Source organism: Schistocerca americana, chromosome 2, assembly GCF_021461395.2.
Source record: "Schistocerca americana isolate TAMUIC-IGC-003095 chromosome 2, iqSchAmer2.1, whole genome shotgun sequence".
In the NCBI taxonomy this organism is placed as follows: Eukaryota; Metazoa; Arthropoda; class Insecta; order Orthoptera; family Acrididae; genus Schistocerca; species Schistocerca americana.
Genome location: NC_060120.1, coordinates 1,081,896,612 through 1,081,910,619, shown reverse-complemented (window position 1 = coordinate 1,081,910,619; position 14,008 = coordinate 1,081,896,612). Strand labels below are relative to the sequence as shown.

General features: G+C 46.9%; 1 protein-coding gene across 1 annotated transcript in view; it reads right to left on the bottom strand.

The window, feature by feature from the left end:
- Positions 1-1,802: 1,802 nt before the first annotated feature.
- The window catches only part of LOC124595856 (fatty acyl-CoA reductase 1-like), a 236,167-nt gene continuing 223,961 nt past the window's right edge, over positions 1,803-14,008 (bottom strand). The window contains exon 9 of the mRNA XM_047134762.1: positions 1,803-2,233. Within this exon, the coding sequence (XP_046990718.1) occupies positions 2,140-2,233 (94 nt within the window). The 3' untranslated portion in view covers positions 1,803-2,139. The remainder of the gene's footprint in view (positions 2,234-14,008) is intronic.

Sequence of the window (14,008 nt, the reverse complement as noted above, 5' to 3'; positions counted from 1 at the left end):
GTTATTTGTTATAGTATATATTCGTTGACTTCGAAGCAGGAAACTGTTCTCTCATTTGATATACTAATTCTGAACTTGAAGCTTCAGAAAAGGCTGTAACGAAAATAGGAAAGAAAATTTTAACAAAAAATCAGTTCTGTAAGTATAAAATGTTCTCGGGTTTCCAACCGCGTCAATTGGTTAAAATTGCGCGAGCTTTCGGCCAAGCACTCCTTGGCCATTGTCAAGTGTTATGACTGCCAGTGGGCTGTTGGTGCGCCCTTATATACGCTAACTGCCGCCTGTGACGACACTGGTGCCCGTGACATTGCCATACATGGGCATGTTTTGAGTCGGCGTTCGATGAGCCCTCTTCAACCGCGCGATCGCTGGATCCCACGCAGCGGTGAGCTGTAAGCCACCGTCTCTATTCAGGGTGTTTGTGGTAATTTTTATTTCAATTGCTTCCTTTACTAAACTGTCCCAGAAGACGTTAGTGCGAGCCACGACTGAGGTATCGCCAAATTTTATGTGGTGACCGTTTTCTAACACAAGCCCAGCTAACGCAGATTTCTCTGGATAGCGCAGGCGATAACACCTCTCACGTTCTTTCCTGCGCTGTTCCACAGTGCGCTCTGTTTGCCCGATGTACTTCTCGCCACACTCACAAGGTATTTAGAAGACTCCGGGTGTTCTGAGACCTACAGCGTCTTTAACTGGTCTCAGTACTTGACGGATTGTCGTTGGAGGCCTGAAGACTGATTTTATCTTGTGTATTTTCAACAGGCGGCTTATCTTGCCCGACACAGAGCCACATAATGGCAGCAAAGCAAGTTTCTTTTCCTGCTCTTCGTCGTTGGTCTTATTCTGATCTTTCCCAGAAATCACTTCTTTCACTTGATAGGTGCTGTAGCCGTTATTCCTGAAAACCTTGCGTAGGTGGCTCAGTTCATGGTGCAGGTTGTCGTCGTCTGATATTACTCTTGCACGATGCACCAATGTTTGCAATGCTGCGCGCTTTTGTGCTGGATGATGATGGCTGGTGGCGTGCAGGTACAGGTCTGTGTGGGTGGGTTTTCTGTAGACGCTGTGGCCAAGGCACCCATTTCGTTTACGGTGGACAAGGACGTCGAGGAAGTTCAATGCATTATCTTTTTCCAGCTCCAAGGTGAACTGGATATAACTGTTGATGCCAATGAGGTGTTCCAAAAATTCGTCTAATTTCTAGCGTCCGTGTGGCCAAGTGTTGTTGTTGCGAAAGGCGGCCGAACTTACCTTTCTGCTTATCTGTAGTTCGTTTTTGCGCTGACGTCTGTTGAGAAACCGTAGCAGCGTCGACCCATTCCCAGTCCAAAGCTGTGAGTGTTCTTGATAACTGCAGGTGCCAGGCCATGAGAGCACGTCCATTTGCATCCAGCTGTTGCCTTGTGTTGTGAATCCTTTCTTGTAATAATGCAAAGCTGGCACGACGAAATATCCTCCTGGTGGCAGCGGTGTTGATATGATGGGATACCATAGCCAAATCGCCATATATGGCAATGTCACGGGCACCAGTGACGTCACAGCCGGCAGTTAGCTTATATAAGGGCTCACCAACAGCCCACTGGCAGTCATAACACTTGACATTGGTCAAGGAGAACTTGGCCGAAAGCTGGTGTAGTTTTAACCAACTGACGCGTTTGGAAACCCGAGAACATTTTATTCAATGTTATCGCCGCGAGACTCTGCATTCATACAGTTCTGTAAGAAGTTGAATTGATATTGTATACGTCTTTTATTTCTTCTGTTATAACATCTCGAGAGGAAATATGTTACATCAAGACAAGCAACATTAAAGATAATCTAGTAAGTAATTCAAAACCTAAAAATTAGTATCAAATCTCATCCTGACAATAAATAGTAAGAGTAATTTCAGAAATAAGAACAATTAAATGAATTTAGACAATATTAGTCCAAACAGAGTTTTGGTGATTTACATTTAGACTATGAAGACAGCATAAATAGAGCAATAACGTTGTAATAGATCTATATAGATGTGAATTGATGTCAAAAGTTACTTTGAGTGTGGACCTGATGCACAACTGTCAATGGGCTCTATGGAAGTGGCGTGCTTAGAGGAACTCAAGAGTTTGTTGGTGCAACCGTATGGCACTGTACATGTCACAGTTCTATCAGAACACGGATAATTCGCCACAGCACCAGTAGCAGCAGCGAACTCAGTATGGTAACTGTTGTGTAGTGCAGAACTGTCAACCTGAAATAGTTAAACAAAACCACGTTTTGTTAAATGTAATACAGCCATACAATATAACCTATATGGTCAGTACTGTCTTCAAACATCCAGGTACCTGATAGAATATCACAGTCAAACATAGAAGAATACGAATTTGTTTCGAAACACAAATCATGTTCATAAAATTACACTTTCCCAGCTTCAGTCACGATTATTTTCCAGTATATATTAACGGGGCTCATTTTGACTGCAAGCTGCCATCAATAAGGGTGGTATCCAACGGCTATCTGGGACGACTCCAGACACGTCTTCGGCCTGGAATCTCATTGACTGGAACAGAATTGCCTTCAGTGATAAGTTCTGCTTAGGACTGAGCCCTGATGACCAGCAAAGATATATCTGCATATGCTCCAGACAGCGATGCGATACAAACCTGACTATCGCAACCATATGGTCCGACAACCAAGAGTAACAGTCTGAGGAGTCATTTCATTTCATAGCAGGATCTGTTTGGTTGTCATCCATGGCACACTTACACCACAGAGATATGTTAACGATATATGATGCCATATTCCCTTACCTTCCATGCAAGATATCCCAGGATTACGTTTTAGGAAGATAATTCCCTGTACACACAGCGAGAGATTCTATCGCTTTTCTTCGTTTTTCTCAAACCTTGCCTTGACCAGCAAGGTCACTGGATCTCTCCCCAGTTGAGAATGTTTGGACGGGACCCTCTAACGAACATGAGATTTTGCCTACCTAACATGCCAATTGGAAAGAGTTTGGCACAATATCCCCCAGAACAACATCCAACAAGTCTATCATTCAGTGCCAAGCCGAATAATTGCTTGCCTAGGGGCCAGAAGTGGACCAACGTGTTATTGACATGCTTAGTCTGTGAAGCTCTTTCTCCTGAATAAATCATCTAATTCTTCAGGAACTGCAATTATTTGTTTGTTTGTACACATACATTATATCTACCGATTTCCGTTCTATTCAGTTAATTCCTTCGTCGTATGTCGTCTTTTTGTGTTAGAGTGTATACGCTTATATGGAAGAAGGAACACAACAACAAACGCAGCACCAGCAATTCACACTTTCTCGCACAGCTTCTTTAACGGCTAAGGTAATTATATGTTTCAGATCCTGAGATAATAAGCATACTAAGAAAACAGATACTTTTGCAGGAGGATATTTACATGAAGTGATAAGTTATAAACTGTGATTATTCAGCATTTATTGATTTATTATAGTTTCTCAGACTATTTTCCAATAAAAAACTGAAAAATAAGCGTGACGGAAGTTGAGAAAGCTGTAAATGTTCCATAATGTAGTGGAAAACATCAATGAATTCCATGGAACATAAATATTGTTGCTGCTTAAGGCTGATAGAACATTTAAAGCCCTTCAACTCCATCTTGTTTAACTTAAGTATTTCATTACGAGTATTTGACGAAATGTCCGCCAAATGAATAGTACGATTTCTGTGCTTCTGAAAACGAAAGTTCTTATGCGTATATCACTCACTGTTTTTACCTGATTCACGACATTATTACTTTCTTATAGTTTATATAGTAATTTAAACGCTAAGGATTTATCTGTAAGATGAGGTTCCAATAGGATTAACCTACAAAACTCCTTTCATTATAAAATTATCACATTCTTGTGCCCTAGATTTGGCTGTAGTCAATATCTAGTATCCTTTTAAGATCATGCAAGTGAAGTTTTGAGATTGTACAGTGCATTTTAAGAATAATCACTTCTTATTTGAAATTCCATTGCACTTGTTTTGGTGGTAGTGTAGAGTGGTTTAATACATTGTTGTTGCCAGTTAGGACTACCGGGAGATGGGGGTTTCACCCCATGAACCATGGACCCTGTCGGTGATGACTTGGCTTGCGTGCCTCAGCAATAGAGATAGCCACTCCGAATGTGTAACAGCAATGGACTGTTATCTGCTTAGAGGTCAAACAATCACGTGGGTCCTGAAGAGAGGCCATATTCTTTTTAGTAGTTGTAGGGGAAACACTCTGTATGAGTGACTGATCTGCCCTTGTAACATCAACCAAAATGACCTGGCTACAATAGTGCTGTAAACGGCTGAAAGCAAGGGGAAACTAAAACAGAATCAGTTCCCAAGGGCGTGCAGTTGTATCCCATAGTAAAATGATGATGGAATCCTCTTGGCTAAAATGTTTTTCAGGTAAAATAGTTAAAATTTCCGGGAGGGGACTACTCAGGAAAGTTTTATTATCAGGGGGGACATAATTTGCGATCTACAGGTCGGAGCATGAAACGTTAGATCCCTTAATTGGGCAGGTAGGTTCGAAAATTTAAAAATGGGAGTGGGTAGGTTGTAGTTAGATCAATTGGGACTAAGTGAGGTTTGGTGTCAAGAGGAACAGACCTTGGGTCAGGGGAATAAAGGGTTGTAAATACAAAATCAAATAGGGGTAATGCAGGAAAAGGTTTTATAATGAATAAAAAAGGAATGCAGCTAACCTAGTATGAACAGCATAGTCAACACATTATTGCAGTCAAGAAAGACACAAATTCAATACTCACGACATTAGTAGACTTTCATATACCAGCTAGCTCTGCAGATGATGAACAGGCTGAGGAAATGTATGATGAGATAAAACAAATTATTCAGATAGTCAAAGGAAACGAAAGTTTAATTGTGATGGGGGACTGAAATTCGACAGTACAAAAAAGAAAAGAAAGAAAAATGGTATGGACTGCGGGAGAAGAATGAAAGAGAAAGCCACTTGTTAGAATTTTGCACACAGCCTAATTTAATCTTTTCTGGTTTAAGAACCGTGAAATGGTTGTATACACGGAAAAGATCTAGACACACTATAATGTTTTGCATTGATTATATAACTGTAAGGTAGAGATTTAGGAACTAGATTTTAAACTGCAAGACATCTCCATGCGCAAATGTGGATTCTGACCACAATTCATTAGTTATGAACTGGAGATTAAAACTGTAGAAACTGAAAAATGATAGGAATGTAAGGTGATGGAACCTAAATAAGTTAAAGAATGAGATGCTGTTGAGCATTTCATAGGGGGCATTAGGCAACGATAGACTAGAACAAAGGTAAGGAATACAGTAGAAAAGACAGTTGGGTACCTTTGAGGGATGAAATAGTGAAGGCAGCAGTGGTTTAAATATGTATGAAGACAAGGCCTAGTAGAGATTCTTGTATATCGCAGGACATATTGAATATAACTGCTGAGAGGAGAAAACAAAAATCCAGCAAATGAAGCAGGCGAAAGGGATTACAAACGTCTAAAAATGAGATTGCCAGGAAGTCCAAAATGGCTAAGCAGGAATGGCTAGATGACAAACGTAAGAATTTAGAAACTTATTTCACTAGGATACAGTCCACAGGAAAATGAAAGAGGCGATTGGAGGAATGTGAAGCAGCTCCACCATTGTCAAGAGCTCAGGTTCAAATGGCTCTGAGCACTATGGGACTTAACATCTTAGGTCATCAGTCCCCTATAACTTAGAACTACTTAAACCTAACCAACCTAAGGACATCACACACATCCATGCCCGAGGCAGGATTCGAACCTGCGACCGTAGCAGTCGCGCGGCTCCGGACTGAGCGCCTAGAACCGCGAGACCACCGCGGCCGGCAAGAGCTCAGGTGTGAAACCAATACTAAGCATAGAAGGGAAAGCTGAAAGATAAAAGGAATATATAGAGAGTTTATACAAGGGCGATGAACTTGAAAGCATCACTGTAGAAACAGTACCGAATTACGAGGCTGATAAGTCATGGCTGCATAACACAAACACGAATTCTTTACAGAAGAACGTAAAAACTGTTAGTAGCCTATTCGCGAAGCAATACCGAACCTACGACTTAACTTAGAAGATAGGTAACGGAAATGAGCGTTTGGCGTCATTCGCCGGGAGGCGCCTTACGGGGCAGGTCCGGCCGCCTTGGTGCAGGTCTTATTACATGCGACGTCACATTGGGCGACCTGCACGCCGTTTGGGGATGAAATGATGATGATGACAACACAACACCCAGTCCCTGAGAGTAGAAAATCCCCGACCCAGGAATCGAACCCGGGTCCTTAGGACGGCAATCCGTCACGCTGACCACTCAGCTATCGCGGCGGGCAGAAGATAGCTAAAGGAATGGCAGACCTACCTCTTTAGCAACTGTAGACTTTTGACTGGAGTACTCTGTTTGATATTTTGAAGGTAGTAGGGGTAAAATACAGGAAGAGGAAGCCTATTTACGCCTTGTACAGCTACCAAATGGCAGTTATAAGATTCGAGGGGCATGAAGGGGAAGTTGTGGTTGAGAAGGGAGTGAGACTGGGTTGTAGCCTATACCTGTTGTTAGTCAATCTGTACACTGAGCATGCAATAAAGGATGGCAAAAAAAAATTTGGAGTAGTAACTAAATTTATGGGAGAAGCAATAAAAATTTTATTTTGATGTTTGCTGATGACATTGTAACTCTCCAAAATGAGATTTTCACTCTGCAGCGGAGTGTGCGCTGATATGAAACTTCCTGGCAGATTAAAACTGTGTGCCCGACCGAGACTCGAACTCGGGACCTTTGCCTTTCGCGGGCAAGTGCTCTACCACCTTTTCTTTTTTTTTTTAATCTCATTTTGTTCGTGTTTTCGTTCGTGCCATTTGCTCGGTGCGGACATCGCAAGACACCCGTTTCAGTTCGTTATTGATCCATTAACTAAGTTTTTTTTATTACAGAGGGCAGCTAACCCTTACCATCTGAGCTACCGAAGCACGACTCACGCCCGGTCCTCACAGCTTTGCTTCTGCCAGCATTTGCCCGCGAAAGGCAAAGGTCCCGAGTTAGAGTCTCGGTCGAGCATACAGTTTTAATCTGCCAGGAAGTTTCACATTGTAACTCTGTCAGAAACGTCAAAGGATTTGGAAGAGCCGTTGAACAGAATCGGTAACGTCTTGAATGGAGGTTGTACGATGATAATTAACAAAAGTAAAGCAGATATAATGGAATGCAGTTGAATGAAATCAGATGATGCTAAGGGAATTAGATTAGGGAAGAGTCACTAAAAGTAGTTGATGAGATTTACTATTTGGCCAGCAAAAATCTGATAGCCAAAGTAGAGAAGATATAAAACGTCGACTGGCAGTGGAAAACAGTGTTTCTGAAGAACGGAAATTTGTTAGCATTGAATATAGGTTTTAAGTGTTAGTAAATGTGTTCTGTAGGTATTTGTCTGGGATGTAGACATGTACGTATGGAAGCGAAACATGGGTTAAAACAGAGTAGATAAGAAGGAATAGAGGCTCTTGAATTGTGGTGCTACAGAAGTATACTGAAGATTAGATGGGTAAATCGCGCAACTAATGAGAAGGTACTGGCGAGAAATGGTGAGACAAGAAATTTGTGGGACAGCTAGACTAAAAGAAGAGGCCCGTTGATATGACATATTCTGAGACATCAAGGGATCGCAAATTTAGTATTTGAGGAAAGTACTGGTGTACAGGAAGACCAAGAGATAAATACAGGAAATAGAATCAGAAAGATGTAGGTTGCAGTTATCATTTGGAGATGAAGTGGCTTGCGCAGCATAAAATAACACTGCGAGTTGAATCAGACCAACTTGGAACTGAAGGCCACTACAGTATACAATCAACAGAACGATCAACAGTAAACATGGAGTAATAGCGGAGTGTAGCATTGCCTACAGTTGCGACACTCACTGCTGTGAAAATTATTACCATATGACAGCTGAAAAGCCGGCCGCGGTGGTCTCGCGGTTCTAGGCGCGCAGTCAGGAACCGTGCGACTGCTACGGTTGCAGGTTCGAATCCTGCCTCGGGCGTGGATGTGTGTGATGTCCTTAGGTTAGTTAGGTATAAGTAGTTCTAAGTTCTAGGGGACTGATGACCGCAGCAGTTGAGTCCCATAGTGCTCAGAGCCATTTTTTTTTCTGACAGCTGAAATGGCACTAGCCTTCCTAGAGAGGAGAAAGAATACCATATAATTAAAGTTTGTTTCTATCCTTCTACTTAGTTAAGGAAATAGTAATTATATTTTGTGTTCCAAGCATGAGTAAATTGTCGAAAGACACAACTTATTCACGAAAAAATACTTTCGAATATATTCATAGCTGCACCTTACTCCGCTGAAAGGAAGAGAATATGTGGGGAAAACGAACACGTGAATCTTTTATTGTGAGCTCTGATTTCTCTCATTTTATTATGATGATTATAGATATAGATGGGCGCCAACAAAACACACTGGTGTCCAAAATTAAAGCAACAAACTGCTATTTCCCCGTCCTTTGTCTAATTCACGTTATAGTCATACAAATTGTCAACAGATGTAGCTGCACGCCAGCAGTGACATCAGGGCACCTATAAAGTGGGGTAGTGTTTGCAGGGTCGTCCCACACCTACAGCCGCTGTGTACACAGTCACAGACGGTGCAGCGTGGCACAGTAAATACGCCTACAGACTCTCTGCTGTGGAGGGCCACAGGAAGAATGGAAGCGGGAGAGTCGTATACTGATGTGGCCCGATGGCTTAAACTCAATCGTTCTTGTTGTAACGGTGACCGGAACGGTCGCGGGGTTGAAGTGATGGGAACCGCGGCGGGACCGGCGGTGTGGCCCGTGAACAACAACACAACGGAAGAGGACGGACACGACCAACGAAGGACGGAACGAACAACAACAAGATCGAAACAACGGAGTCACAAGAAAGCCTAACAACCACGTCCACTCGCACACAGAACAAGAAAGTAAATAAGCTGTCTAACACGAGGCGATGTGTCCAGAGACGTACGCTGGGTTAGCCTGGCTGGCTGAGCGAGAGGCAGGCGCTTAAGTATTCTACCGGGGGCGCCGCTATTGGCAGCTGGAACCATGTGTTCAACTGTGGCGCCCTCACACTACATGCGGGCCAGGAGGCTCGCGCCGCCACAGCTTATGGCGCGATGCTGCAGAGACTTAAAGGGGTCTTCGACGTCCATGATGTCTGGCGGGGATTTAAATTCCGCGTCACGCGGTACCAGATCCCTCCCCCCTGAAACTTGCGCGTAGGGACGGAAACACCCCGGACAGTGCCGAGGTGGGTGGCAGTGGGAAGAGGAGCTGGGCTCATCAACAGCTATTGGCGGGGAGGAAGGGACGCCCTAGGTATCCATGACAACCGATCCGGAGTCCAGGGCGGGGGAGGGAGCCACCGATCCACCCGGAGGCGGAGAGGGCTGGTGGCAGGCCCGCGGGAGACGGCAACCGGGGCAGCGACGGTGACTCGAGGGCCACGTCTGTATCTGAAGGGAATAGGCAGCGGCGCGAGACCCGTGGCGGCACGCGGGCGGAGCTGATTGTAATGGCGGCGCTCCAACCCTTTCGACGTCTGCACCGACGTTACACGCCGCCCATAGACCGCGACGACCATGGCGGGTGTCCAACCCCCCTTGCGCCCGTACTTGCGGGCCCATACGGCCGTGCCAGGGGCATACCGCTGCGAGGGCCGGGAGTGGCGGTGGTAGGAGGATGGCATCAGCAAATGGAGCAGGGTCCGCGGCTGTCGTCCATGAAGGAGCTCTGCCGAACTGCTTCAGTCAATTGGCGTAGTGTGATAGGTGCTCAAAAACAGGGTGAGGGCCGACTTGGTTGGAGATGTGTAGATCACCTTAGTCAACTGGTGCTTAAAAGTGCGGAGAAGCCTCTCCGCTGCACCATTGGACCAAAGGTGGAAAGGGGGCTACAGAAAAATTTGATACTTTTGGCCTGACAGAAGTCATGGAAGGAGGGCCGTGAATTGGGGACCATTATCGGAGACCAACATGTGTGGCAGGCCCTCAATGGTGAGAACCTGGGCCAGGGCCATGAGTGGTGGCTGCCATGCAGACAACATATGGGGTATCCGGAGTAGGCATCAATGATGAGTTACCATATGGACCCCAAAAATGGGCCCGCAAATTCGATATGGATCCGATCGCAGGGACAGCAAGGCTCAAGCCAGGGTGCAAACGACTGAGGGGAGCTTGCCCGGTGACGCACACAGACAGTGCACCCACGGACCAGGAGCTCCATATCGCCATGAATGCCAGGCCAATACACATGCTGGCGAGCCAAAACTTTCATTCGGGACATACCCCAGTGCCCGTGGTGTAACAAACCGAGCACCATAAGCTGCAATTCAGGAGGGATGACCATCTGATGGGCATCCGACTCTGTGGCCAACAGAAGGACATCATCGTCCAAGAGAGCCTGTGGGACAGGTGGCACCAGGGGTTGAAATAGGACTGCATCTGACGAGTAACATAGGACGGCCACCTGTGGACCACGTGGTTGAGAACCTGCAGCAACACAGGGTTGCGGCGGGTAGCCGCAGCAATGTGAGCAGCCATAAGAGGCAGACCGGCCATCGCAACACGGCGGCGGAATCAATGTGAAAGCAGAGGACTTGCTGTCGGTCAAAGGCAGGATTGGGGCCTGCTGGGATATGTGACAAAGCGTCCGCGTTAGCATGGGGGATGGTGGGTGTAAAAACAATGCCCAGCGCTGGAGACGTTGAGCTGTCCGCTCTGGAAGGTGCGAGTGGTGTCCAAAAAGTGTAACCAAGGGTTTATGGTCCGTCAGGAGGGTGAACTTTGCCCCAAAGAGATAGGTGTGAAATTCTTGGACAGCGAACACGATCGCCAGAGTGTCCTTATCCATCTGGGAGTAGTGCTGTTGTGCTGGGGTCAACGTCTTAGAGGCATATGCGATGGGCTGTTTGGAGACATCAGCATCCTGGCACACAAGGACGGCCCCAGTGCCATACGCCGATGCATCAGCCGCCACAACCTAGGGGCCATCCGGAGAAAAGGGAGTAAGACAAGGGGCGGACTTGAGCATCGCTTTTAAACGGAGAAAAGCCTGGTCACAGGCTGGCGTCCAATCAAAAGGTACCCCTTTGTAACGCAAGTGATTGAGGGGTTGAGCAACGGAGGCAGCCTGGGGCAAAAACTTTAAGTAATAAGTAAACTTGCCCAAAAACACCTAGAGTTCAGATAAGTCCTTGGCACAAGGAAGGGCCTCAATGGCCGCAACATTACGACCTGAAGGGCGAATGCCATCTTTGCTAAGCCAGTGGCCTAAGTATTCCACTTCCGGTTGGAAAAAACAACACTTGTCCAGCCGACAGCGTAAACCAGCAGAGTGCAGAGTGTGAAATATGGCACTGAGGTTTTGCTAGTGTACCTGGCGGGAACGCCCGGTGACCAAGATAATTCACACAGGCAGGGATAGGCTGTGTAAGCTGCTCCAGGAATCGCTGGAAAATGGCCGGCGCCGAATAGACACCAAAGGAAAGGCGCTTGTACTTATACAATCCGAAAGGCGTGTTGATAACCATTATGTTCTGAGATTCGGCATCCAAGGGCAACTGGTGGTGTGCCTCAGCCAGGTCGATCTCCCCCGGCAAGCTTGGCAAGAGGGTCTTCCTGTCGGGGAATGGGGTAAGTGTCAATCAGGGACTGAGCATTGACAGTAGCGCCGAAGTCCCTACACAGCCGTAGGGACCCATTGGGTTTCCGTGTGACCACCTGTGATATCACCTACGCACTGTAAGTTACAGGCTCCAGCACGCCAGCGGCCTGGAGCCGATCAAGTCCCTGCTTGACCGCTGGTCGTAAGGCCACTGGAAAGGGCCAGGCCAGGAAAAAGCGAGGCTGTGCATCCGGCCGTAGGGTGATGTGTGCCTGAAAGCCGGAAGCACATCCGAGATCCGGTCCAAACAACGACACAAAAGCGGAGCACAGATCGTCCAAGTCCTAAGAGGGAGCAGCCGTGGAAGCGACCTTAACTTCGTCGGAAATTGAAAAGCCCAACAGTTGAAACGCATCCAGTCCTAAAATATTCGAAGCCGACGGATGGTCGACGATAAAGAGGGTAAGGAACTGGGAAACATGCTTGTACGACGCCTGGGCGACGAACTGCCCATGAAGGAGAATGGAACTGTCTCTGTAGGCGACCAAATGGTGAAAGGGAGGCGACAATGCAGATGAGCCCAGCCAGGTAAATGTCGTCATATTAATTAAGGAGACGGTGGCCCAAGTGTCAACATGAAAACAGACATCCTGAGTGAAAATGCGGAGATTGAGGAAAAACTCCCGCACTGACGGGTAGTTCTGTGGGACGACCGACCGCAGAGCATGGACTGTATCTTGAGGCCCAGGAGGGGCAGGACTGGAGCGAGTCGAATGACTACTACAAACATCGGATGTGGCCCTCCTTGTTATACAGCGTGCACGGTTTCCAGCGATGGGGACAATCAGCCCGCGAATGGGCAGTAAAAAACTGTGGGCATGAGGGAAGTGGGCCGCGCGACCGGCGACGAGGGGTGACCGAAGGCGCCGATGCCATAGAGACGTCGGACAACGAGGGGTCCCGACGGCACTGGCCTCTGTCGGCCGGGCCACGTCGATGTCACGAGGGCGGAACCCGCCGTAACGCCGCGATCGCCGCCACCTGCGGTCGCACCATAAGACGCTCGTTAGCGGCTTGAGCAATTTCAAAGGAGTGGGAAATGTGGAGAATCTCTTCCAAGGAGGGATTGTTGAGGTTCAACGCCGCAGTGCGGACCTCAAGATCGGGAGCCAGCTGAACCACCACATCCTGGATCAGGGAGTCCGCATACGAAAACTTACACTGCTGACTGGTGCACGTAAAATCGCATCGACGGCTGAGACCCAGCAAGTTCGTGACCAGGAACGATACGATTGACCAGGCTGTTTATGGTACTGGTGGAACTCCAGCCGAGAGGCGACCACGTGGTAGCGTTGGGAATAATAGTTTGTCAGCAAAAAGGCAGATCTCCTGGAAAGAGAGAACCACAGGATCGGACAACCGTGCCAACTTGGGGAGAAGAAAGAACATGTCCGGGGAGGCCGAAGACAAAAACAACGACCGCTGAAAGGAGTCGTCCATGACTTGAAAAGCCGTGAAATGATGTTGTTTCAGCCGATGTAAGTAGGTTTCCCAGTCCTCTTTAGAGTCATTAAAGGGTGGAAACGACGGCCGACGTGGGAAAGCATCGGACACCTGAGGACAAGGAAGCTCTTGTGGCAACGCGTCCCGGGCATCGACATTGTCCGTTAGCAACTGCAGCGACTTTTGTAATCTGTCTAACTGGAGTTGCTGCTGCTGCATGAGCTGCTGCTGTTGCTCCAGCAGACAGACCAACTTCGCCTCCATACCAACAACGACCACCGCTTACCTCGTCGCCGAAATGTTGTAACGTCTACTGGAACGGTCTACATCTACATCTACATCCATACTCCGCAAGCCACCTGACTGTGTGTGGCGGAGGGCACCCTGAGTACCACTATCGGTTCTCCCTTCTATTCCAGTCTCGTATTGTTCGTGGAAAGAAGGATTGTCGGTATGCTTCTGTGTGGGCTCTAATCTCTCTGATTTTATCATCATGCTCTCTTCGCGAGATATACGTAGGAGGGAGCAATATAGTGCTTGACTCTTCGGTGAAGGTATGTTCTCGAAACTTTAACAAAAGCCCGTACCGAGCTACTGAGCGTCTCTCCTGCAGAGTCTTCCACTGGAGTTTATGTATCATCTCCGTAACGCTTTCGCGATTACTAAATGATCCTGTAACGAAGCGCGCTGCTCTCCATTGGATCTTCTCTGTCTCTCCTAACAACCCTATCTGGTACGGATCCCACACTGCTGAGCAGTATTCAAGCAGTGGGCGAACAAGCGTACTGCAACCTACTTCCTTTGTTTTCGGATTGCATTTCCTTAGTATTCTTCCAATGAA